The 26,416-nt window shown below is 54.7% G+C and overlaps 1 protein-coding gene across 4 annotated transcripts; it reads right to left on the bottom strand.

Moving 5' to 3' along the window:
- Positions 1 to 742: 742 nt before the first annotated feature.
- Positions 743 to 26,210, bottom strand: PPM1F (protein phosphatase, Mg2+/Mn2+ dependent 1F). Of its 4 annotated transcripts, none has more exons than XM_019710168.2 (8): positions 26,110 to 26,210; positions 19,979 to 20,232; positions 15,919 to 16,064; positions 11,284 to 11,486; positions 10,491 to 10,679; positions 8,594 to 8,737; positions 6,130 to 6,223; positions 743 to 4,772 (listed from the first exon to the last, which is right to left on the bottom strand). In XM_019710168.2, the coding sequence occupies exons 2-8, from the start codon at positions 20,173 to 20,175 to the stop codon at positions 4,408 to 4,410; spliced, it is 1,338 nt and encodes a 445-aa protein (XP_019565727.2). In that variant the 5' UTR covers positions 20,176 to 20,232; positions 26,110 to 26,210; the 3' UTR covers positions 743 to 4,407. The 4 variants fall into 4 exon arrangements, with proteins under 4 accessions (XP_019565727.2, XP_074177104.1, XP_019565728.2 ...); XM_074321003.1 differs by lacking the exon at positions 26,110 to 26,210 and adding an exon at positions 22,914 to 23,066; XM_019710169.2 differs by lacking the exon at positions 26,110 to 26,210 and adding an exon at positions 21,616 to 21,755.
- Between the last annotated feature and the right edge of the window lie 206 nt (positions 26,211 to 26,416).

Consider the following 26,416-nt stretch of genomic DNA (forward strand, 5'->3'; position numbering starts at 1 on the left):
ATGGAGAGAGATCAAGCTGTCTCCCTTCCTCTGGAGGGTGGGAGACCACGGCCCCAGACTGCCTAGAGCAGGAGGGGGCACTGAAAGCTCTCAGGGGTGATTTTGGAAGGAGCAGGAGAAATCAGGCCAATAAGGCCCTAAAGTGGACAAGCAGGTCCCACAGACAAGGAAAGCAGGCAAAGGCTTGGCATCTGGGGCAGGAAGGATGCAGCAATCCCCGGCTAGCTGGCCCCAACTAACCCTAAAGTACAAACTACCGCACCCTATGTTTTGGGGGGAAGTCCAGGCAGCATTTTGGGGCTGTGGCTCAGCAGCTTCTGCACGGAGGCGTTTTTGATGTCCATGTTCCCTTGAGATCTGAGTTCAGCCAGGAGCATGAGAACCTCCCGCTGAGTGTTGTATGGAGAGGGTCTCCATTCTTGGTGGCCCAAGAACATCAAGGACACCTGCGGGCTCCCTACGGGCCTCCCCACTCTCCAGTCAGCCCTGTACAGGATCACGGTTAACACGTACTCCTGCTGCTGGGGTGGGTGGGCTGGGAGCCCAGGACTGAGAACCAGGCTGAGCAGGCTGGCCCGAGGGCTGGGCCTGCAGGGCTCCCTCCAGAATTTGGCTAAACCCCTTGCAAGGACATTCATAGACGGTCTCCCTGCACCCTTGCAGTTCCCAGACATCCTGGTCACGCAGGGGAACCAGGAGCTCAGAGGTGAGAGGAGGCGGCAGGACTCAGGACTCAGGCAGGTTTCAGAACTCATGGTTTATTGATACTTGAGCACAGCGACTTGGGAGGAAACCACCTTTCTGGTCTCCCACCCTGGGACTTATCCCTAAAGACAGGGGAAACAGCCATCCTGTCTTGGAACAAGACCCCTCTCGCAGAACCTCACTCCCAGGAACACCACTGGGATGTGTGCAGATAAACCCTTGGCAAGACTGGCACGGCGTGTGAATGGCAAAGCTTGGCGAATTTGGCAAAGCCATGGAGACTTGGAAAAGTGCAGGCCTCTGGGGCTGCCCACTTTGGGCTACCGCCAGAATCAAAGCAAAACAGCTTATTTTGCACAGGCCCACCTGGTTTCTGTCTAGCTGGCCTGTGGGCAAGGCCTAGGAGCTGTCAGAGCTGTGCCCCCCCCCCCACCCCAGGAATACTGCTGTAGTAGCTGAGGAAGGGGTGAGGCCGGGGAGTACTCGCTGCCTGGGGAGGGCAGGAGATAGGACTGCTGCCAAAGGCAGGGACGGCCCGCAGAGAGCCTGTGCTTCTCCCTGGGGTCCCCCCCTATTGCTCTTTCCCTAAAACAGACCCATTTCCTATTCCTGGATGCTGAGGACAGGCTGTTCTGGGAGGCCATGCATTCGCCTCCGGGATTTCAGCGGGTTGGGAGCTTGACTAGCAGCCCTGGAGAATCCAGCTGCGCCAGCTCCCCTTCCAGGCCTTCCCACCTCACAACTGCAGAGGGAGCTGGCTGCCTTGCCTCCTCTCCCACCCCTGCTGACTGGGGATCAGCCCTACCTGTAGAAGCAGGGCTGTATCTTTTGTATTCCATATAAGGCGCTGGTATCAGTAGCTTGATTCTTTTCCAACCCACTTCATTTTAAGAATAGACACTAATAATACTTAATCACCCTTCCCCGTTGGCGAAGGGGGAAGGGCCCGCAGCACTGGTAGCATTTCCCAGGATGTGCTGGGTTCACCCTGAGTGGCCCCGGCACTTCCAGAATTCCAGGAGCTGCTGCACAGACTCAATGCAACCCTGTGTCCTACAAAGGGAAACTGAGGCCCAAGAAGGTACAACAACTTAGCTCACATAATGACCTAGTGGCAAAGGTGGGACTTGAGAAGGGGACTGAGCTTTCCAGACCAGAGTCCTGGCTAGGGGCCCTCTCAGGACTGTCCTGAAGAGGAAGTGGACCAGGGTGCTCAGAGGTTAAAGGTCGCCCAGTAGTTCCCTGTGCAGCCAAGTCAAGATGGAGGAGACCTGCTCCATGCCTAGGTGCTTGCACAGGCCAGTCCCTGTGCAACGGGAGAAAAGGGCTCCCTCGGCTGCCAGGACAAGCCCGGAGAGAGGTTCTGGGGGAGCCTCGGGCCAGGACACGAATCTGGCCACCAAGTGATGTGATCCAGACTCCACGAGGTGAAGCTCCGCTCTTGGCAGCAACCAACAGAATAAAATCAGCAAAGAAAAGAGAAACACAGAAGCCCACCTCTCCCTCCTCCACTAAGGTCCTGCCCATGGGATGCCAGGCTGGTAGTGAAGGGAGGGACCACATCCAGCTTGTGCTGGGAGAGGCTGATGAGAGGGCTTCTAGCCCCAGAAGAGAAGGTGGCAGGGCTTTCTAGTTAAATGGGGCAAGCCCTAGTCATGTTAGCTGCCAAACATTCTCTGAATTAGTGACCATGTTCCAGAGGCTTTCTATCGTGAAGGCTTGAGCAAGGCATCAACGGCATGGCCTCAGCATCTTCATCCTGCTGTGGGACTGGGGTAAATGTGGAGCCTGCAGGCGGCGGCCCATGGCTCCCTGCCTTCCTGCTGGACAGCCCACCCACCTCAGGAGAGGCAGCTCTCACCATCCTCCCTTTTCCCAGGCTGCCCTCAAGTACAGTGGGCTCCCTGGGCAGACCTTCCGGGGCTCCTTCTATCACAGGTGGACTCTGAATGCCTCCACAGGACCTCAAGGACCTGGCACCAAGCTCCCTCCCACTGCCCAGCCCCCTCCCCCTTCTCCTGAAGCCTCCATTAAGCTCCCCACTGCCCTTCCCAGACCTGTCAGCCTCTGCCTGCAGCAGCCCTGCCCACACTGTGAGCCCCGGTCCTGCCACCAGAGACCCCTCTCACCTGGGGCCTGACCTCTACCTGGGGCCCCCACCCAGCTCTGCCACGTTCAACTCCACACAGGAGTTTGATCTGCTCCACTCAATGTGAACAAGTGTAGCCACCTGAGTTTCACCTTCCCAGGGCACTAGGGGACATGAGCTCTTTCACAGGCAGTCAGGCTGGGGGCAGAGCAAGGCATCAGAGCCCACCAGCCATGGGCAGAAAAGGCTTTGGCCCTGCAGGTTGAACAGACTCCCAGCTGCATCCCCGCTGCCTTCAAACAGTCCCACAGGCTACCTTGGACTTGCCAGAGCCTCTTATGTGTGTTTCCCTATGAAACCAGTTCATCTACCAACACACAAGACATTCTGGAACACTGCAAACAGCAGCAAGGCCCTGTCTGCTCATGGAGCTCAGGCCCTCAGCCTGGGGTCCAGCCAGACACTGAACAGCAGGGTCAAAGGGAGAGGGAGGCAGGCAGGGGCCAGTGACCCTGAACTCCCAGAGCCCTGGGCATGGCCCAGGCCACAGGGCACAGCCCATGCTGACTGTCAACAGTGCATCACAAAGAGGCAGAAAGACCTCTTCTAGGAAGAATTCTAGCCCAAGTCATGCCACTGTAACAAAATAAGTCCTACTTTTGGGAAAACTGAAACATGACTATTAGAACCCACCATAGGCCAGGCAGATCTAGCCTTCCCTAAAGCTGTTTAAGGCACTTGAATGGCTTATAAACACTACCTGGAAAGATAGTTTCAATCTTGATTTAAGAAAAGAAATTCAGTAATACTGCAAAAGAAGTGCCCCTAAAAAAATCAATACTTAATTTTTCTAAGAAATAAAATAAATGCTAAGCTCTGCTTAAGTTATATGACACAACAGGTTACCTTGGCACTGACAGAACAAAGACAAAAACCTGAAATACTGCTTCTGCATTAGGCTTTTCCCTGGGGAAAAAAGACCACAAACAAGTACGGCATTTCTGCGCATCCCCTACCTTCGTGCTTGGGGGACAAGAGGGGACCAGGGAGGCCAGGGCCACATATGTCCCTGCTGCTATGAAGCGGGCAGTTGAGCACTGCAGACCAGCTCCAGATTCTCTCCCCTCTTTGGAAAGTGCCAGGCGCATCCGTGGACACGAGCCCTCCCAGCTGCGGCCCATGAGCAATGGCTGAGAAACCTGTACTGGGCGCCCAGGGCATGCTTGCAAATGCCCATGGCTCCTGGGTCTGCACGAGGGTCCCACACACAGTGTCCTGCTGCCCCCCACACACTGCCGGCATCTTTGGTCTGGCTGCAGCCAGCGCCTGTGGGAGCAAGAGCTGGTCCAGTTTTTGGGTCATCTTCTCTTTGGTGAGGTTTCCTTCAGAGAACCTGGCCATCCCACTGCCTGTCACGAGCAAGGTGTAACACCCACCGCCCAATGCAGTTCCGCAGCCACCAGGATGGGCTGATGATGTAAGCAGCACGAGAGGCTTGGGGGTCCCAGAGGAAAGCACGGCTCGGGTGGCGCCCACCTGCCCACCGCTGCCTGTCAGGTCCTAAGGCATCTGAGGGGGAGGGTCACGAGGTGGGGGCCGGGGGCCTGAGCCTCCTAGCTTCTCTGTGGAGTGTTGTTCTCTGGCTCTGAGAGGTCAGAGGGCAAGTCACGGCTTTTCCTGTTTGCCCCCTGGGCCTCAGCCTCCAGTAGGTCTTGGGGATCCCTGAGGAAGACTACCATGACCGTGATGTTGTCATGGGAGCCCCGCTCCCGGGCTGCAGCCACCAGCTCCTCGGCCACTTGCAGCCCGCTGCCCTGCTGCCTCACCAGGTGGCTCCGAACGAGGCCAGCCACCTCCTGGTGAGGGACAACATCGAAGAAGCCATCGCAGGCCAGCAGCAGGTAGTCCTCGGAGCCGGTCAGCTCCCGGGAGGCCGCATCCGCCTCCCCAGACACATAGGGCTTCTGGAAGATGTCCCCTGAGCGTGGGAGAGAAGCACATTGTATCAGAGGATTGCGCTGCTCGCTGCTCCATCCCATCCCACCAGGTCTGGCCTCACTGACGTCACCCGTCCTCCAACACCCGCACACATGGACGAGGACACAGGGTGAAAAAAGAACTTCACATGGAGGGTGGCGTGACAGATTTATTCTGATGTCCCTGAGGACAGGATCCAAATCTAGCGGGGCCAGGGCTCAGCTCCACAAAGCAGCTTTCTCCCTGTGGAGTGAGGCCCAGCGTGAGCGGCCCAGGACGTTACACAGGCTGTGGCCCTGGCCCTGGCCCTCCTGAGCTCCCAACAGCTCCCCTCGGACACCTGACAGGCACGCAACTAAACGTGCTCAAATGCTCACTTTTCCTCTGTCACACCTGTTCTTCCAGTTTCCCCATCGTGGAAACCGGCACCAAGATCCCCAGGTCCTTATGCTCAAATCTGGGGTTCCTTCTGATTCTCTCTCACATCCCACATCCAATCTGTTAGGAAGTCCTGTCAGCTTTACCTTCAAATGTAGCTTGAACCCACCTCTCTGCCTTGTTTCTACGACTCACACCTCACCCAGGCCCCACAGAGCTTCCAGATGGTCCCCGCCTTCTGCTTTGGTCCTGACAGTCACATCTCCATGGACCCTAAACTAGACCATGCTGCCCCTTACACGGAACTGCCCAGAGCTCCCCTCCCCTGGGGAGGGAGCCGGTTCCCCAAGCTCTATATCCTGGTGTGTCCTGAGACACAACAGCAGAAGCTGCAGGGAGAGGGGCTGTAAAGGAGGCAGTATGTTTAGCAAGGACACGCGTTTCAGGAGGCTGGAGGGATGGATGCCCCATCGCAGGGGTTAGCAGAAAGCAGGTAATTTCTAAGTACCTGGAGGAGAGGTGTGACTGCCAAGTCCCCAGACTGGCCTGGCAGTAACGGGATGCTGAGAAAATAGGATCAGGTGCCAAGAATGGGGGTGCTTTTACTTCAGATTTTAAGACAGAATCATTAGCATGAACGGGGGGAATAAACCTCACATAAAATATTTAAAAATTGTCTTCTAGGTAGCCACAGGTTTCCTACTAGATTTTTCTACGTGTCTCAATGAAGAGCTAATGATATACGACTTGAATCACAATTATTGGTGTGAGATGCAAGTTTCTAAGGTATCTGTTCCTGCACTCGCTAAGTTCCCCAGAGTCCCTGCACAACCTGCTCGATAACACAATCCCACAGACCACAGCTGCCTTTTCAGCACATGACACTGCCATCCCCAACAGCTGGGTGAGCCTGTGGACCATGAAGGGTCTAGAGGCCTGGGCCCTGGGCGACCTTTCTCTCCCGCCCCGCACCTCCTTACCAATGGCTCTGGAGACGGCCAGGGTCCCATTGACTCTCCAGCAGTCCATGTGAGACACGAAGCCACCCAGCGCTTCGATGCGCTCCTTTTCTTCCTGTGGGAGACAGCAGAGTGGGGGCCTGGGCACACCGATGGCATAGGGTGCCCAGCCGATGAGGTAGGGTGCCCAGCACTGCCACTTGGATGGAGACAAGCTGGTTTCTAAGACAGCGCTGGAAGCCACAGCTCTTGAACGATGCCCAAAAGCGGCATTAGTAGCACGGTGAGAAATTATAAATAACCTGTCCTTCATTTGTTGGAACGGCTAAATAGGTTATGGTGCAAATACAGACGGGCCACCCACGGGCACCGACTGACAGCCAGTTCCCAAGCAGCATTTCAGGGTCAGGGAGATGCTCACGAGGCAGCAGAAAGAGCATAAGTCCCGGCCGGAGTCAGACGGCAGGCCCCTCAGTTGCCTCATCTTTCACACAGGACACTGTCCCTTCCCTGTAAACTGCTGGGACAGTGAAACCAAGGGTGTGCCATGTGCAGCCACTCGGCAGGGCTGGATGAAACCTGAACCAGGCCCTGGACAGGCCCTGTGCCCCTGGGTCCTCGGCCTTCTCCTCTACCCCCAGGTACTGCCTGGCTCCCCACAGGACTGCAATGTTCCAGGCCGGAGAGAACGGATAGAGGCCCCGTCCTGCCATGAGTCCTAAAAATGTCTTTGGTCCTATAGATTCTCCTGAAGGAGAGGTTTCCAGGTATGAGCCTGCTGCCTGAAGGGTGGTAACAACAGCGTCTGCTGTTTCACAGATGATGAGCCTGACGCTTGGAAGGGGCCGAGCCAGGACTGAACACAACCATCTGTCGCTGCTCTTTGCCACGTTGCCACACTGCCAGGCTCCGAAAGTGTCTGGAAAATGCTGCCTGGGAAAAGTCCACAGTGGGCCTCAGAGGAGGCGCTGGACACTGAGCTGACACGGCTGTGGGCAGGCAGGAGCAGAACCAGCAGAAACCGAGGTTTGCATCTAGTCCTCACATGGGCCAAACTTCACCTGCCTGCTTGTCCTGGGGTAGGAGGGCCCACGGGGGAGCAGGCACGGAAGGCCTCAGAGTGACAGAGGAGACCTGCCACTTCCTGGCTATGTGCTCTGGGCAAGTTACATAACCTCTCTGGACCTCAGTTCTCTCCTCTAAACAATGGGGAAAGCACGTGTAGGAGGCTGTGAGCCACGGCGGGGCCGGGGAACGCTGTCAACCCTGGCTGTTACGATCACTGCCTGATACTCCCTGCAGTGCTTTGCAGAAGCCACAAAAGAGAAGACAGTTCCATACGATTACATAAAACCAACACTTACGTGTGGAAAAGCCCATAAAGAAAGACAAAGGAGAATTTGCAAATCACCACACAGACAGGGAGCCAAGCTCCCTAACACATATGAAATGCCTACAGATTGATAAGAAAAATAGCAACAGCTTAGGCATAGGACAGGAATGGAGTGTTCTCAGGTAAGGTGACTTTTGAAAAGATGCTCAAGCTAGCTCTGTAAGAGAAATACAAACTAAACAAAGGCCTTCTCACTTCTCAGATAGCAGGAGCCCACAGAGCCTGAGGGGGCAGTTTGGCACATCTGTACACTCTGATCCAGCTATCACACACACTTCTAGGAATGTGCCCTGTAGCTATACCTGACCCTGAACAATGAACTGCTGTACTAAGTTATTTATTGCTGCCTTGTTTTCAGTGCCAAGAGACTGAAGAAAATCTCAACGTCCAGCAAGGAGAGATGGGAATGAATGGAATTCCAGCAGCCCTGTAAAAGGGTGGGAACACTTTACGTGCCAACGTGGAACACCCACCAGACACAAGTTAGGTAAAAAGGCTGGTGCAGAGCAGCATGTGGGGGGGGGGCCTACCTATGGGCATTCTCCCGATGTGCAAACTCTCGCTCGCCCCCTTGTGAGACAGACTGGACACTTCAATGTGATGTGGTCCAAGTAGGAATGTTCAGGTCAGGACTGACCTCAGGGTCCCAGCACAGCCTCTGCTCAATGAAGCCCTAAGCCTGCTTCCTTCCAGCCCAGCGTCACCACCTCCCTGCAGCCCTCCTCCCCCAGGTGGCCGGCTGCTCCTTGCCTGTGTGTATAACAGAACCCGGCACATTGATCCCATTTACTGAGCTGCTTACTGGGCAGATGGCCCAGCTCTCCCCTGTCGCTCATGGAAGGAATGGCTCACTTGGGACCCCCAGCTGTTAACATGCCACTAGGGGACCCTCTGGCCACTCGAGTCAGGCAAGGGAGCCCTCCCTATGGAGGAGTGCCAGGAGTTTTCTGAGAGGATGGTCCAAAGGCCCTATTCCTTCCTAATCTGCCCCAGCAACCCCTGGCCAGGGCTCCCCTGACCATCTGTTTCCCCCATGGGTCCAGCACAATGGGGACAGGGATGTCCCAGGTGGGGGTGGGAGGAGCCCCTTACCTGATGCTCGGGTTTATGCGGCTCCATCAGCTTCACCACCTGCCCCTGCTGCACCAGGATGACCTGGGAGTCCCCGAGCCAGGCGACATGCAGGTTCTTTCCTGTGATGAGCGCACACACACCTGTGGTGCCGCTCTGCAGCCGCTGTGGGGAGAGAAGGCCCAAGGGGAGAGAGTGGGCTGAGCACCTGCCCCCCAGGCATACGGGGTCCAGACTGAGCAACTGCTGGAAACGCGCTCAGCCAGAAAAAAGAACGGAGTGCGGATGCACGATGGGCACCGTGAGTGTCACAGGATTCCGCTGCGTGGAAGGAGAGCACCTCCTGTGTGAGCTCATTTATATCAAACTCTGGGAAATGCAAACCCAATCGTCTATTGTGTCAGGAAGCAGAGGAGTGGTTGTCTGAGGAGCAGGTGGGCAGGAGGGCAGGAAGAAACTCCTGGAGGTGATGAATATGGCCGTTATTGTGAGGGTTCCACAGGTGCCCAAACCTATCAAGTTGTACACTTTCAACATGTGCAATTAATTAACTATGTGTCAATTTCATCGCAATAAAGCTGTTTAAAAATAATAATACACTAAACTAAACACCTGCATCAGAGAATCCATTCTCAACTCTGAGAGGCCGCCCTGAGCCTGGTGGTCTTTCTTACCTCCCAGGGATGACCGTGGCCCGGAGGGCTGAGGCATTGCAGCTTTTCTCTGGTTCCCAGCTTATGGTTTTAGATGCCGTACAGTTTTCTGTTAAGTCCAGCTTTGCTGATTTGTGTTCTGTGCTCAGAGCATCTGATGACAGTGCAGCCCCCACCCCAAGTCTCCTCATCAGCTGTCTAACAGGGGCAGGTCTTTTAAACTCTCTGAGCGTCTGTTTTCTGATGTATAAAGTGGATGCAGTCTTAGTATCTACCCTACAGGGCTGCAGGAGGACCCACTAAAGAGAACACAGGTAAGGTTCAGTTGGGGGTAAGTTCACCATGGGGGCCGGATGCATTCTTTCTTCTTTCAGAAACAGATGCCTCCTCCCTGCATGGCTCTAGCTCCCAATGGGCTCCAGCACCTGCCGAGACCCTGCCCAGGAGAGCAAGGGCAGGTGGGGCTGTGTACTAATCATAAGTTTTCTTTTATGAATTTTATGATGCTTTGACAAATCAGGGGCCTTGCTAATCTTGGAGAGAATGCACCCCCAGGGCCAGTTAATTCCTAAGGATAGCCAATGTCTCCCCCACCAGCACCTTTCCTGTACAAGCCAGCCAGTTGGAAGCCCACGTGCCCAACTATTTTGTTTGTCTCTCGTGCCAGGCCATTGCTCCCCTGGCCTGGATGGATGGGGACCACCGTTGCAGCTCAGAGCCCATAGAGGTGATTCCAACTATCCAATTCTAAGCTTGCTGTGACTTGCTGGTCCTGCCTCACCCATGCCTCCCTGTGGAGGCCACAGTGAAGGCTCTGGCCATGCTTTCCTCTCTCCCTTGGTCTCCTGACCAACCTGGTGCTTCCCTGTGTGGCCCTGCATGGCATGGCATCTCCTCTTGGGAACTGTTATCACTGTGTCTGTCATCTTATTATGCTTGATTAAAATAAGATCCTGAGCACATCTTCACACAGCCTGCCCTTCCCCATGAGGCCTGCACACCCTCTGCTTCAGGGCGGGTCCACATTGTTGCAGGGCTAGGCATGCTGGATCAGGGGCAAGCTTACGCTGCTTCTATTCAAAGGAAAAACAAGCCCCCTCTGATTGTAAGAACGAAATCACACGACTGCCAGCAGCATTTAGTGAAGGCCTTCCAACACCACTAACCACTTCAATTTCTATCCCTTTGCAGGGCCGGGCCTCTCCGATGCCAATGGCTACTGATCCCCAAACTGTACAGGATGCGATTCACCTGCCGGTTCTCACCTCTCGCTTGGCTTTCAAGAGGAACATCTCATCGGTGTGCCGGAAAGCCTCTCTGAGGGCTCCTGCGGGGTCTGTGGGCAGCTCTGGCTGGCGGGCAGTGTTGGCATGTACATGCACAGCGGCGTACTTTGCAGCATCCACCCCTCCGTGACCGTCAAACACAGCAAAGTAGGCACGGTCCACAGGGTCCTGGTGGGAAATGCAGTGGGAGTCACCGCCCTGCTGGCCTCACGTCTGACCTAGGCCTTGACATGGCCAGAGGCTCTTGTCTGGGGGTAGAGCTCAGGAACTGACTGGAAGGGTCTGGAAGATTCAGCATGGCCTTTACCATCAGACAACCCTCCGGAGCCTCGGTTTCACCTTCTATACTGAGTTGCTGGGAACATAAGCTGAGGTAAGAGGTACCAGGTCGCTTCTAGTGCTTGACAGAGCAGGGCTCAGCAATCATGAGTCCGGGTGAACATGGTGCTCGGGGCCTCCGCTTCTAACAGACTTGGGAAAACCACTCCTTGTCTCAGTCCCTCAGCTAGGAAAGCAAGGTGGCCAGTGGCCCAGAAGCACTAGAATGATGAATTGGGTCTCCTAGACCTCTGGGAAGCGCTTTGAGAGCTGCCCCGCACCTCGGCTTTCAGATAGCAGCTGCAGGTATCACTCCTGCCGTGGCTCTGTCCGGAAGCTCTGCTCAGCACCCCAGCACCTGTGCAAGCTCTTCTAGGCTGTTCTGATTGGGGTCACTAGCCTCACGCACTACCCCGGGGCCCGGGAGGTGGAGCATTGGAGGAGGAACACTCACAGACAGGCCGAAGAGCTGGTTGAAGGTGGGAAGGCACACGTGCCGGTCCTCCATCTTGCGGCGAGTGTTCCGGATGGCATGGATGGAGACCAGCCACTGCTGCTGTGGAGCCCGGGCAGTTGAGGGTACCTGCTTCTGCCACTGGCTGCATACTTCCCAGAGCCGGTTAAAGAAGCTGCGTGCCAGGCCCTTGGCATCCAGCACTGATGGGCAAGACAGAGGACCGTTAGGGAAGCACCAACACAGGCCAGCTGACGATCCACTCGCTCTCCCTCACCCCATTCCTGTGGCCTCTGAATTTTCACAGGCCAGCACAGGCCCCACCAGCCTGTCACATTCTGGGCACACCCGCCTAATAAACTACGTGCGACAGGCTGCGTCACCAGCAGTGAGAAATGTCTGGTATGACAATATGTACCACGGGCTTCCGGCCACCCGGTGAAGCACCTCCACTCATGGGAGCCACCCCAAGGAAACAGATGCCAATGGAAAGATGATTTGAGGACAAAGGAATGGATCACTTATAATTGTAAATTAATTAAAAACAACATATATCCATGACAGAGTAAATTATGGTTTATTCTCTTGATGAAGAATTAAGCTGCTATTAAAAATGATTTTTGCAACTCAACAGGTAACTGCCATACGGCCAGGCACCCCTGGGGAGTTATCCCAGAGAAGTTAAGACTACGTTCACACAAAAAGCTGTGCCCGAATGTACACAGCAACTTTATCTGTAAAGCCGAAAACAGGAATCGGCCCGGATGTCCTTCAATGTGTGAGCCTTTAAACAAACTTGGGTGCATCAAGCCACAGAACATCACTCAGCAGGAGAAAGGACGGAGCAATTGACACACACGGAAAACTGACGTCTCTCCAGGAAATTATGCTGAGTGAAAAAAGCCAATCCCCAAAAGTTATCTACTGTGTGATTCCATTTCTATGCATTCTTGAAATGACGAAATTATAGAAACAGAGATTAGTGACTGTCAGGAGTTGCGGGGGTGGGGAGGGAGGGGGTGTTAGGGTGACCACACAGGGGCACATGACGGAAACTTGTGGGATGAAATTGTTCTGTATCTTGATTATGTCAGGATTCTGGTCATGATCTATCACTATAGTTTTGCAAGACGTTACCGTTGGAGGGAACTGGGTAAAGAATGCCTGGGATTCTAATGTGTTGTGTAACTGAGGCTATGGTTCTCTCAAAGTAAAGTTAAATTTGAAAACTAAAGGATAAAACAAAAATGGACTTTTATAGAGATGGCAAGCATGTAAAATGCTTATGTTATGATATTGAGGAAAAACACTGATATTAAGAAAAAATGTGAAAAAAGGAAATTGGGAAATTCCACATACAGTTTAATCATGAGTACGTGAAAAAGCCTTCAACCACCTGGACCCAGAAAATAAAAGGCAGGGAAGGCACGAAACCATAGTCAGCAGTGGGCATTTACAGGTGGTGGTTTATGAGTGATGTTTTTTCTTAAGTACACCTTTTTAGTGCTTTCTTAATTTTCCATTATACGTGTTAGTCCCAGGTGATGGTTTTAAAATACATCCATAAATTCTTTGATACTTTTCCCTTCAAGACTGGGAGCTCAATTCCCTCCCCTTGAGTGTGCAACTTAATGAGCTTAGTGACCTGCTTCTAATAAATAGAAGAAACCGGAGGTGACCATGAGTGGCTTCAGACACGAGGCCCTAAGAGACGCTGTGGCTTCCACCTTGAGAGCCCTCCGTCTTTCTCACCCTCTCTCCCTCTCTCTGTCTCCCTCATGAATCACTGCCTCTGAGGGAAGCCAGCTCCCATGCCAGGAGGAAGCTCAAGCAGCCCTGTGGAGAGTCCACATGGTGTGGAAATAAGCCTCCTGCCAATACCTGTGTGACTGAACCATCTTGGAAGTGGAGCCTCTGCCCCACGGGCCTTCGTCTGAACTCATGAGAGACCCTGGGCCAGAATCACCAGGTCAGAGGCTCCCAAATTCCAGACTCACAGAAACTGTGGCATTGATAAATGTTGATTGTCTTAAGCTACTAAATTTTGGAGCAATTTGTTGTGCAGCAACAGGTAATACGCCCCACAACACGGATTTAAAACAAAACGAAACAAACAAAAAGCAAATTCTACCTAAATCTGGCTGGTAAGGAAAGATTAACAAAGAACAGGTCCAAAGGAAACCTCAGGTGCTACACCTCAGAGACTCAGTTCATTTCGATGCACAAACCCCTCCTGGGACCCTGCTGGCCCAGGTGTGAGCGGCAGGTACAGGGCTGGTCACATAGGAGGGGGGCCCCAAGGCAAGTAACGGGAAACAGGGCAGACTCAGGAGTGTCACAGGCCACAGGCCAACTTGGGGAGTTGGAGTAAAGCTCCTGCCCAAGGCAGTGGCTGCAGAAGAAAATGAGGGGAAGCCAGGGGAGGCATGGAGGGTCTGCGAGCACAGGAGCCCTTGGAAAGACACATCCGAGGGAATCCACACATCAAGGCAGGAGTTTCTAGAATTGGCTGCTGCCACCACACCAGCATTCGGCAGCCATTCAGGCATTTGGTGAGAACTGGGTTTTGGCAGGCCTGAAACACCCAGGGAGGTACACGGTAGTGTTTACTCTTTTGCCTTAAGAGAGTACTGTGTTCCTGTCAACGTGTTTAAGCTTGACTCTGGGCTCCAGCAAAGGGCAATTACCAATGAGAATAAGCTGCCGGACGATCACCTGACCCACACACTCCTGATGCCACTCAGAAGGCACGCCTGCTTTCCTGGCAACTGCTCCCTGGGGAGGAGCTGCTGGTGGCTCCACCTGACCCGGCAGCACAAAGGTCTTAGTCACGTTTCTGCCCTTGGGTGGTGATTCTCTTAACACCCACCGATAAACTTTACTACGTTCTGCTCCCATGACAAGGACGAGCTTATCCAGGCGGGGAGCCCAGGCCAGCATGGAAGGCAGGAGCAGGCTGCAACTTCCTCCTGCGTGGGCCCTTCCCTCCTTCAGCAGCGAGCGGGAGCCCCCAAGTGGAGGGTTCCGTCATTGTCAGCCAACGCATTGTTCCTTCCCGCCAGCAGGTGGTGCTGGTTTCCTGCGGGGCGGCGGGCAGGGCAGGGTCCACGAGTGCTCCCTTCGCCAGGCCAGGCGGAGAGCCTGCGGGCTTTGCAGAGGACACTGCTGCCTGTCACTGAGCCGCTATCTGCACCTCCCAGGCGGAAACACGAGGCTGTGTTGGGATGGAGCACAGGCAGGGAGCCAGGGAAAAGGGCAGGAGACGTGGATGAGAAGGGCCCTGCACCTACTGCAAGGAGAAGCTCCGTGTTTTTCTTCTATTTTCTCCTCCTGTTTCTCACTTTGCCCTCAATGCTTGCACTAATGCTGAGATGCTCAGATAATACAGGCATACCTTGTTTGATTATGCTTTCCTTTATTGTACTTGACAGATGTTGCGTTGATTACAAACTGAAGACAAAACCCCCCACCAGCAAAAAGATCACCACTCGCTTTATTGTGGTGGCCTGGAACCGAACCCACAATATCTCTGAGGTCTGCCTGTAATTAAGTAACCTGAGGGAGGCGTGAGCAACGCTATGGTGGCAATCATCTGCAATATATAAGTGAACCAAATTAACACACTACACCCTTAACTTACACAACGTTAGATGTCAACATATCTCCATTAAACAAGAATAATAAAGTAACATAGTCAAAAAGGAAATGGCAAAGAAAGGGAAATCTGCTGAGACTCCCTCCCACTGCCTCCAGGGCCAGGCTGCCCCAGGACCCCGGATGTGCTCTGCATCCTGACTGGCCCACAGCCCTGCCTGTGGCCTGAGCTCCACTTTTCCCCAGTGAGGGTGGAATAAATGCCAGCTGCCAGCCTGGGCCCACCACACACTCTGCCATGGGCCACACTCCGGAGGCTCTTGCTCACTGTAGTTCAGATCTGACATGAATGGACACTTTGTTGAAATACAATAGAAAGGAATTACTAGCATAGTAACAGGAAGACGTGCAAAATAAGAGCCCAGCCTTTTTAGGATGACGCTCACTCTCTGTTTCTGGGTTCCTCTGGACACATGGCTCAGGGCTGCCCCGCTGACCACTGTCCCGGAGGCAGGCTGCCTCCCCCAGCTCTCACAGACACCACGGACTCTCCACCTGATGGGATGGGGTCAGCCCAGGCCCTGGGCCAGCTCTGGCATTTAATACCAGCTGGACCTCAAGGCTGCCTTGGGGAACCCGCTCCCACATCACCATGGGGCGATGCTGCCTGAGGCAGAAGAGCAAGAGTACAACGGACAGCACCTCGGTCAGTGTCCTCCATGTAAAATGGAATATGCGTCATTCATCCCCTGGCTGTTCTGTAGCCCCGTGAGCGGCCGCTGCGCTCCCCCCAACTCGGAGTGCTATCCTCTGCATCGTGATCCTGCCACGCTGTCACGAGCACGCATATCCGGCACTGCCCCTTCACAGCCATCAGCCACGTGCTGCCATAACCGCCCTTCCACCAGCAGAACGGGAAAGGAGATGGAAACCGAGTGAGCCCCGCCTTCTCCCACCCTGCTGCTACCTGGTGGCCTGTCCCTTGCCTGGCTGGCAAGCCTCTCTCCGGCTAAGTCTGGGGCCCCGAGAGCGAGAACTCACGGGTCACAGGGGCCTTCTCCTTCTCCTCTTCCTCATTGTCCTCCTCCTCCTGCCTGGGCAACTTCCTGAATTCAGAAAGGTCCATCTGCAGCAGCTGGGAAACTGCCTCGTGGGCTAGCGATGAAGCAAGTGGTAGTGGAGCGTTCCTGGGATGGGAATAAGAAATGAACTGGGGATGGCTCCTTGGCAGAAGCCAATGCCCCGGCGCCTGCCCAAATCCTCCAGAGGGAGACTTCAGGCCCCCTTCACCCAGGGAAGCCCTTCTCGAGGTGGTGATAATTGCTCACACCCCAACATGGGGCCTCGACAAGTAGGTTGACAAGTAGGTTGACCTCTGGTTCACGGGGAGCTGGATGGATGTCCACACAATGCCATTTACTAGGGCTTTCACTGCACCAGACGTGTGCTGGGGCTGGTGGGGAAGGGGCGTCACAGATGTGTGAGCTGTGTACACTGGCCTCAGTGGCCAGGCCAAATAAACTGCCTAACGTCCAGCCTGATGACAGCATCTGGTCACCAATCCCGGCTGGGGACCCCTGAGGGTTGGGGAGTCTTATGGGTGGAATTATGTCCCCAAAAATGTGTATGTTGAAGTTCTAACCCTCAGTGCCTCAGATGTGCCCTTATTTGGAAATAGGTTGGTTGCAGATGTAATCAGTTAAGAAAAGGTCACTCTGGAGTAGGGTGATCCCCTAATCCAGTAACACGGGTGTCCTTATCAAAAGGGGAAATACAGACACATGCAGGGAGAATGGGTGAGGAAGGATGAAGGCAGAGACCAGAGTGATGAGCCTACAAGCCAAGGGAGGCCAACAACCACCAGAGGGAACCAGCCCTGCTGCCCCTGGATCTCGGACTTCCAGCCTCCAGAACCCTAGGACAATACATTTGTGTTGTTTAAGGCACCCAGCCTGAGGTGCTTCATCACAGCCACCCCAAGAAACAAATCAAGGGAGTGTGAGACCCCTGGGCTGCATCTGGAAGGTTGAGCTGTGCACAGCACAGGGGGTCCCCTGTCCATCAGGGCAGCTGGTACAAGGGAACACTGGGAGGAGGGGGGCAGGTGTCAGGGCAGTGGGGTGCCATGACCTTGGTGTTTTGAGGAGGGACGTGACATGATGGGATTGGTCTCTCTGGCCTCGCTGCGGAGGATGGACTGAAGAGTAAACACTGCGGGGAGGCCAAGGCCCGAGCAGAACAGGGCCTGGTGGTGGACAGGAGGGGACAGAGCAGGAGCTGGGCAGGAGCTGGACGGGTTCCATGTCCACAGCGAGTCTCAGCTGTCTCAGCTTCTGCTGAGGTCTAGAGGTCTGCGGCTGGTGGGCATGTGGTCTGGACTGAAGACGGGGCCTTGGAATGAACCGGGGTGGGGGCTGTATCTCCAAGAAGCCCTCTTGGGCGGAGTAGCCTGGGGGCCGGGAGCAGCTGGAAAAGTGGGATGACTCCAGAGGCAGCTGTGGAGGAACGATTCTAGGAAGCAGGAGTTGGCTGAGTGCTTTGAAGGTCACAGACACCCAGCATAGAGCTGGGGGTGGGCATGGGTAGGAGTAGGGAAGCAAATGGAGGGAGGAAATAGGAGCTCCTAGTAGGAAGTCCTGAGGACAGACTGAGGCCAGTGGAGAAGGATACTGGAAATCCTGCCACACAGGCACTTTTCCATGGGCTCCCAGGCCTACCTGCCTGGCTCAGGGGCTGGCTCTCACACCATGTCCCTGGGAAGCCCTCCCTGGCTCCCCCAGCAATAGGGGTCACTCCCTCCGCCCCTACAGCCTCTAAGATGCATCCTGACCCCAGAATCTGCCTCCCCACCAGTGGGAGCCCCTCGCAGGCCAGAGGACGTGTGTTCACCCCCATGTGCCTTTCACTGAGGGCTGGGCCAAGGCTCAAGGCAGGTGGCCAGTGATTCTCTTCTGGGCTCACACTCTTAGCTTCACCCAGAGGGCAAGGATCTCCCAAAAGCCCAGAGGATGGGTCACGTCCCTTTGGGGCTGGATGTTCGTGGTGTGTCTATGATCTTAGGAGTCTACAGCGATGAATGAGAGGGTGACTCAGCAGAGAAGCCTCTGGAACTATCTTTGAAAAACAACCAGCCAAGACATGAGAAATGAGTTCCTCTGCCGTTTGGGGATTTCCTGCCAATCGCTGGGTTTTCCTTTTTCACAGGAGAGAAGGGTGTCTGTTCCCCTTGCTCCATGTGAGGTCAAGCTTTGTGCTTCCTGAAGGCCCTCTGAAGCCCCGCCACTGAGGCCACTGAGGGCAAAGGAGCAGCTTCCGGCAGTAGGGACCCACACAATGCCTGGCTGTGGGCCACAGGCTTGCTTCCTGGACGCCCCTCCCGCCTCATCCAGGGGTCCCGCCCAATACACCCACAAGGCATTCAGGCCCTGCCTCATTGGGGCTTCCAATGTGGCCAGAAGACGCTGCAGTGAATGGGACAAGGTGTGTGTAAGGCCCAGGGAGCAGAGACACCCTCTAGTCCCGCCCACCTCGGGGGTTTTCAAGGAGTTCCCAGTTTAGCAGCAGAGGTGAAAACGCACATAAATAATACAGTGTAAGGTGTGCACTGCTTGGGGACCTGACATGTGACATGGAACTGCTAACAAGGGGAAAAACAGGACACAAATCATCACACCCTTGAACTCAGTGATGTAATTTCCAGTCTCATAAAACATACCATTACGATCTGAAAAACTCCACGGACCTACATACTTGGGCCCATTACACCCAAGAGCCCTCGAGCTTGAGCTCCAGGGATGGGAGGCCGCCCAGTGGGAACGTGTACGGATAGTCAGATACAGTGTAGAATATCCGAGTCTACATAGGAAAGAACTACTAGAAAAGGACAAAAGTAACTGAAAGTAAATCCAGTAAGATGGCTGAAAAATTTAAGACTTTAAAATACTACATTTTAAGGTGCTTTAAGGTGGAGTCGCGGCGGGGGCCTAAGGTGGCCATGGGAGCTCTGGAGAGGCCTGTGCCACCCCCTCCTGGTCTCTCCTGTCACTAATGGTCTCAGGCCTGTTCTGTCGTCCTGCTAATTAACGAGTGCCCATTTAACACCTGAGCCCAGGGCCTGTGGCCTCCTCCCGCCCTCTCAGCCTCATCTGCTGCTAGGGCCTCAGGGGGCCCCACTCCACCCCAGACAAGTCCTGCTTTTCCCTACATTTAGTTTGAGTCACCTGCCCTCCTTCATAAAACTCACTCTCCCTAAAGCCCTGCGCCCCACAGTTCCTTCAACTGACCCCTGACTTCTCCAGCTCAGGCCCCTCCCTGGGTAGGAGGGTGGTCGTCTCCTGTGCAGCCTCCCTCCTCTTTCTCATCCCCTCCCATTTCCACTCTTGTGAAGCAAAATCAGCGCCCACCTCTCACACGTCCCTTTTCGGCTTTCTTCCCCCAACAGGTGTGCCAGGCCTCCCGGGCCTCCCTTTCTTCCCACAGCCCATGAGCCTCCATGGGAGGCCCAGTGGCTGCTGGGAGGACAGACGGGGTGGCCCAGGCCCCTCGACTTTCCTTCTCCCTTCTGAGAGCTGCTGCTGTGCTTGGCCAGCTCCCTGTCCTCCCATTCTTCGTGCTTCTGGCCCTGAGGCAAGCAGAGCTCTGGGAGCCCTCTTCTCCCCTCTCCTCTACCCCCCAGCACCCATCCAGCACCCACAACGTGGAGTTGTCAGGCCCCAGGCCCACTCTGCTCTACCTGCCTCGTCTCTAGGCCAATGCTCACTAACGACTGCTGACTATACCAGAAGCTAAGAGAAGGGCCTGCAACAGATTCTCCACAATAACCTTTGTTGGAGAGCATGGCCCTGCTTACGCGTTGATCTCTGACTTCCAGCCTGAGAGAAGACAACACATTACTGTTGCTCTAAGCCGTCAGCTTGTGGTGCTTTGTTACAGCCACCCTGGGAAACCAACACAGCCCTGTCACGGGGATTCATGTAGGGAACATAATTGGCACAGGGCAGGACGTGTGGGGTAAACGCCGGGGCCAAGGTCAGCATGTGGCACATACTGTGCCCCAAGCTCATGGCCCGTGCTGTCCCCTCCCGGTAGGTGCATGGCCTACCTGCTGTTCAGGAAGGCCATGGCCAGCTCGGCCATCTCGCCCTCTACCTCCTCCTGGCTCAGCACTGTCCCTGGGGCATTCCATGGCAAAGGGCTCTCTGGGCTCAGTGGGGCTGGGAAGTCACGGAGGAACACGTCCAGGAAGCCGGGGGTCTCCTCTGCCATCTGGCTGCTCTGCTGTGGGGCTCCAGAGGCCATGCCCAGAGCATCCCGGGGACGGTGGGCCTGCTGCCGGGGTTCCAGTCAGGCTTCACTCTGGGGAGAGATGTGAGAGTAAAAACGTTAAGGTGCTCGGTGCCCAGCTCTGGGGTCACCACGCCCTTGCCCTGCGGTGCTGAGTACTCGGTGCCTGCTCTCTTCGGCACCTCCAACCATCGCACAGCAGGGGCTGCACCAAGCCCAGGGCTCACGGCAGAAGGGCAGGACCTCCTGGCCTAACACACAGTTCAGGAGGCCCAAGTAATCAGGAGGGACAACGCTGGTGTCCCCATGCAGGTCTGAGAGGAGACATGGGAGCCTAGAGAAGCGGCTTCAGGAGACAGAGGAAGAAGCAGCGGTTGCATGGATGTCCTGAAGGAGAAGGAAGGCGGGTTCCTGGCAGAGATGATCAGAGTGGCCAATGGGGGGTGGGCAGGAGAGGGACCCCAGGAGCAGGCCACTGAGGTAGATGAATGTGGCAGGTGAAGGGGTTCCACCTGACCTGGGACCTGGGCAGCCAGGAGGTGAGGAAGTGATACCACCAGGTCTGTGAGCCTACAAATGGTGCCCAGGGGGAAGAAGGGACACCTCTTGGCGGAAGGAAGAGAAGTCTTAGATGGGACAGCGGCAGGGCCCACATGCAGGAGACGGTCTGCCCTGGGTTGTTTCAGAAACAGACTGGAAGAGGAGCAGGAAGGGCACCCCAGAATATGGGCAGGAGGGAAGAAGAGGGTTAAGGCAGGATAGTCAGGGGCATTTGGGACATGGCCATGCCTAGTAAGTCCTCTCTGACAGGAGGAGCCCAGAGCCTCCTAAGACCCAGCTGGAGCACAGGTGCTGTGGACGGCACACGTCACTGCCCTAGTGCCCTGGGCACAGCTCCAGCCTGAAGGCTCTTCCACCCTGCAACCTTGGGATGGCCGAGGGCTTACTAGCTACCAGGCCCTGTGTATTAACCGAAACACCCCTGGCAGCCAGGACGCGCCCCCATTTCACAGATGGGAAGACTGAGGCTTGGAGACAAGCAGCTCTTTGCCTGAGAATGGATGGGATACTGGAGGGATTCTGGAGCCCAAACTTGTCATTACCCCTCCCCCCACTCTACTCCTCTCACACCTGGAAAGTGTCACTCACCCCCATCCTCCACACAAGGTGGGCCTCCAGCTCCTCTCCCCCAGCTCAGGACCACTGATGGACTGCCAGTCCACACTCTCCACCTCCGTTAGTATGCTAGTGAAAGCCCTGTCAGACACCCCAATGGTCCCAAGGGCCCACTGGACTCCCGGCTCCTACTCAGCCCTCCAGACCTAACTGTCCCATAACGTCTTCTTTCCATCCCCCCTCAGGGTTAGCCTCTACCATCCCCCACACCCACTTCCCCAATCCCACTGAAGGGCTGCAGCCCAGGCCTCTCTGGGTCCCACTTTCTAACATACACACCTGGGTACGTCACCTCCCCTCCACCTGTTCAACACAGGCCCCTCGCTCTTGCCCTTCCGCTTTTTCTCTCCACAGCATCCAGGCTGGGAAACTTTCTTCAGGAACGAATCCCATAATTTTATCTCCCAGGAAAATCAAGTGTTTACTGACGGTAACAAATTAACTTGAAAGTCCAAACAGCACTCCAAGTTCTAGGAGGACAATAGCCCATCCCCTTCCTGAGGCTTTCCAGGTTCTGATGAGTGAATAGAGAGGGCAGGACCATAGGAGAGAATCTTCTGGAATCATCAGTCTTATCTACAGACCACATCTGCGAACTGCCAAAGGGCAGCTGTGGGCAGTTTTGAAGTTGGAGGATGAAGGCAGCTCACAGCCCGCTGAAGAACACAGCCAGGGGAAGGGCTGTCCTTGTCAAGAGCTAACTTAGTACAAGTCTTCTGGAAGAATGAAGATGGAAAATATAAGAACAGATGAGGGTAAAGGAGAGAGGGAGAATTAAATGTCTAATAAGAGGATGATTCCGAGGGCAAAGGGCAAACAGTCGTCAATTAAAAAACCAGAAAACCTCTCTTCTTCCAAAGACAGGAATCAAGAGTTAATTTTTTAAAGTAAACACACAGAAATGGTACAGAAATGGGGTCACTTGTGCTGGAAGGTGATGGGAACAGACTTAATTTTATTGTTATCCTTCCACTTACTTACCATTGGAAGTGAATACAATGCAGCCCTGGGTTACACAGGCAAACAGGTAAAAAGGTCAAGAACATAAAATAAAGAAGGGAGACCAAGACGTGAGCGGGACAGACAACTGCATTATAACCACCAGGGTAAGACTGTGAAATGGAGAAATCACGAAAGGCCAGGAGCCCCATGGGGGTGGTGAGGGTCAGCTGGGGAGAAGGCCGGCCAGGCCGCACCAGCTCCAGAAGATACAAGAATCAAGCCAATGAAAACAACAAGGGAATGAGAATTTCCCAGCAGGCTTGAATACCCTTGGGCAGAGAAAGAGGCCTCCTCTGCTTTCTCCTCCTCTGCATTCAAACCTCTCAGGCCTCCTGTTGCTTAGAGGAGAGAAATGTGAGTAATGCAGAGCTGTCCCAAGCAACAGTGGGTGCCCCCGCGTTGAGAAATGCTGAGTCCAGAAACACTCCACATGCACGGAAATCTTGGCCTCGTGTACACGTGTGCTTAGATCCAACGAGAGAGCAGTGTACTCACTGACCTCCCCAGAATGCACAGGAGGGCCCCAGTTTGAGAATCCTGGCTCACAGCATAAGGCAGAGTTCAAGTCCCCTCACCTTTAACCTCACTTGCTGCTGGTGGCACTGCTGGACGATTTGGAACGCAGGAGACTCCTTCTTGCTTCCCGGCCTTGGGATGCTGTTTCCTATGTCTGGGGACCCCTTGCCCCCAATGGGCCCATTTCCCTGACGGTTGGGGCCCCCTTCTCTCTGCACTGCAGTACTGCAGACCTGGTCTCTGCCATGCCCCTGCTCACCACGCAGGGGGCTGCAGTCATGTGCCCTGTGCCCACTGCCCCGAGCCCAGGATCTGGCGTGGGCCTGGACGTGTGCTGAGGGAGAGCTGGGGGAGGGGCAAGGCAGCACAGGTGAGACGGTGCGCGTGTGCAAGCTCAGCCTGCATCCTGTGGGTTGGCTGACCTCAGGGCTAGCCACCCACCTTCACGAGTCAGGCGGGTGGCCCAGGGCCACCCTGCCTGCTGAGGACCAACCAGGCTTGTTTCTGCATTACCTGGAGGGGGCAAGGGACAAGAAGAACCAGGATATGGCTTCCATTCTCTGAGGCCCAGCTGGTATAGGACATACAAGTAATTTCCTTCCCTGCCTTTCCTTTTTTTTTAACAAACTCCTGACTCTGTGATGGAGCCACATGGATATGCGCAAAATAATCCTTGCCCTCAGGAGCCTGAGGCCTAGAGATAAAGGCACAAAGACTGTGGGAGGGAGGAATTCCTAACCCAAAGGGGGACCCAGAGGCAGCCCTAGGACTGCCGTGGCTCTGAGCTCTCACAGGACCAACTGAGAAGAGAGTCTCAGGAGCAATGCAGTGGCCAGCAGGTGGGCAGCAGGACCGGGGGTGCAGGTGAGGCAGAGCTGAGCCAGGAGCAGGAGTGTCCCAACTGGGAATGCTGGTGAAGGGCTCAGAAGGGGGCTTGTGCACGAGTCTGTGCAAGTCACCAAGGACCTGGGGTGGACATGGGAGGGACACTGGGCTCCCAGGCCCCACAGACACCTGCATGACTAGTCTGGCTAAATGTGGCCTCCACATCCTCTCGGCTCCTGGAATGACACCCCTCTGCACTGTTCATTAAGTTCACGCCTCGCTCCTAACTGCGATGGAAACCCCACCCATCCTGTATCAGTCACCAAACCGGAATGCGGCCTCTCATGGGCACTGTCTTTCATTTCTGTACCCCCTGCCCCGGCACAGCCCCTCACTTCCGTGCTCCTGGGCATTGCTGGTGGCATTCCGTTTTCCCCTGAGACTTCTCTGATCCAAGCTCTGTTGAAATTATCACACCTTTGGGGCCCAGCCCTCTGTTTGCCATGGCTCTAGGGCACTTTTGCTGGCACCTGACTTGTAAAAAGACCATTTCTTTTCCACTTAAAATATTTATTTTCCTCTAGTTTACTAGTTTTGACTCATAAGCTCAACTAACACATATTTGTACAACTGCATTTTTCTAGATCTGGACAAAATACTTGAGTCTTGCTTACTTCAGAATCCGAGTCAAGAAAAAAAAGAGCAATCCTTAGAAAAGGAAACCATCATTATTACAAAAGTATTGTATGCATTGTTAAAATTTTTTCTACAAATGGAGAATCTTATTTCTTTATTCATGAATAAGCACTTCCTATATATGTATTTTTTCTTTAAAAAAAATTTACGGTAAAATACACGTAACGTACAATTTACCATTCAACCCATTTTTAAGTAAATGTATAGTTCCGTAGCATTAAACACAGTTGCTTTGTTGTGCAACCACCGCTTTTCACAGGCTGACTTTCTCACTAGATTACAAGTTCACCAGGTCAGGGAGCCCAGCCCTGTCCTCTCAGGCGTAACACAGCCTTTGTGCATGGCAACTGGCAAGTGTAATGGCAGAGCGAAGGTGCCAGCTGCCTTCTACCACCGCTGGTGGGTGGTGTGGGCTGAGATGTGCAGCCTGAGGCCTGAAACCTTCAAAGAGGAAGCTAAGACACTGTGGAGCATGAAGATCAACAGAGAAAGATTTTAAGGGTTGGCTTCAGGAGATATCTCAAAGGAATTCTACAAATGAACTTGTGTGGTTTACAGCTTTCAAAGTAGTATTCCTTTTGTTTACCTCTCACAACTATGCAAAGAAGTACAAGCTATCAGGTTACACTGCAGATAAACAAAGAAGCTCAGGGACAGTAAACAACCTGTCTAAGGTCACAAAGGTAGGAAATGGCAAAGCCAGACTCAAATGGGGTCTTCAGATGCTCTTATCAGTTCTACCTTGATTGCAGGAGGAAAAGAGTGAAATCTGACAATACGCCGGATAAGAGGACAAAGACCAGAAGTGAGCTGGAGATGACCTCAGAGTGTAGGCCTCACAGACTATCGCCCATGGTGGGAGCACAGCTTGGCCCACAGAACTTGCTCCAGGGGATGCCCTGAGGATATGTGTCACTCAGGACATGTGTCCAGCTGGGTGGAAAGCTTTGAGGGAGGAGTCCATCACCATTCATTAGAACCCACTATGTGCTAGGCCCTGCATTAAAATCCCTACAATCAGGTGCCATCTCTTCCTATTGCACAGAGAGGTTAAGGGGCTTGCTTGAGGTCACACAGCTGCAGTGGTGGAGCCCATGGCCTCTTTGCCTGAGGTTCTATCTCACACATGTCCCGCTAAAGCTGCTGCAGCCCAAGCACTTGCTTTAACTAAAACACTCACCTTAATACTTGGGGGAGGGCCAAGGGTTGGAGCAGGCCAGGGGTGGGGGCATTCCAGCAGAGATGCAGTTCTGCAATGGTGCAGGGGCTGGTGGGGTAGGGGTCAGGGCAGTGGGCCACGCCAGATGCTCCTGGGGGTGGTGGTGGGAGGGGCCAAACCCTGAGCAAATGGGGGCGCGTCACCCCTCAGCACTCAATTCTGCTTCAGGGCCCTCCGGTTCCCACCTGGCCTTGGCCGGCCACACCCCCGCCGGGCCAACGGCCCCCCAGTTCTGTGCCCTTGGCTCCCTAGCTCCCCAACTCCCCGCCTCAGGTTCCTCAGGTCGCCAGCTGATCCCCTGGTTATTCAGCTCTCCGCTTGGCCAGGAACCCCTTGAGTCTCCCCATCTCGGCCTCCCTGTCTCCGCAGCCCCCATGTTCTGCCCCCTCGAGATCTTCAGCGCCCCACTTCATCCCTGCACACCTCGGGCCCTCACCTGAGCCTCACCACGGCGCGGACAGCCCCCCGGTCCCGCGCCCCGGGCTCCCTCACCCCCAAGTCCCGGTGGGCCTTACCTGCCACTCCGCCACTCGGCGCCCCTGGAGCGGCTCCCGGTCGACCCCGCCCACTTCCCGTCCCCAGCCGCTGGGGCCGCCGCGCAGGCGCAGTCGGATCCCGGGAGGGCGAGGCCGGGCCTCTGCTGCCTTCTGGCGGCCTTAGGACCAGTGACTGCGGCCCTTTCATTTCAGGTGTAGAACTGCCCTCCATCCATCTGGAGGGTCGCGGAGCACACTGGCGCTGGGGTCTGGAGCTGCTCACTGGCGACTTGCTTTACTTCTCGGCCTTGGGTGGGTAGGTAGTTGGGGGAAAGCAATCCTTATC

Source organism: Rhinolophus sinicus, linkage group LG16 (assembly GCF_036562045.2).
Source record: "Rhinolophus sinicus isolate RSC01 linkage group LG16, ASM3656204v1, whole genome shotgun sequence".
NCBI lineage: Eukaryota > Metazoa > Chordata > Mammalia > Chiroptera > Rhinolophidae > Rhinolophus > Rhinolophus sinicus.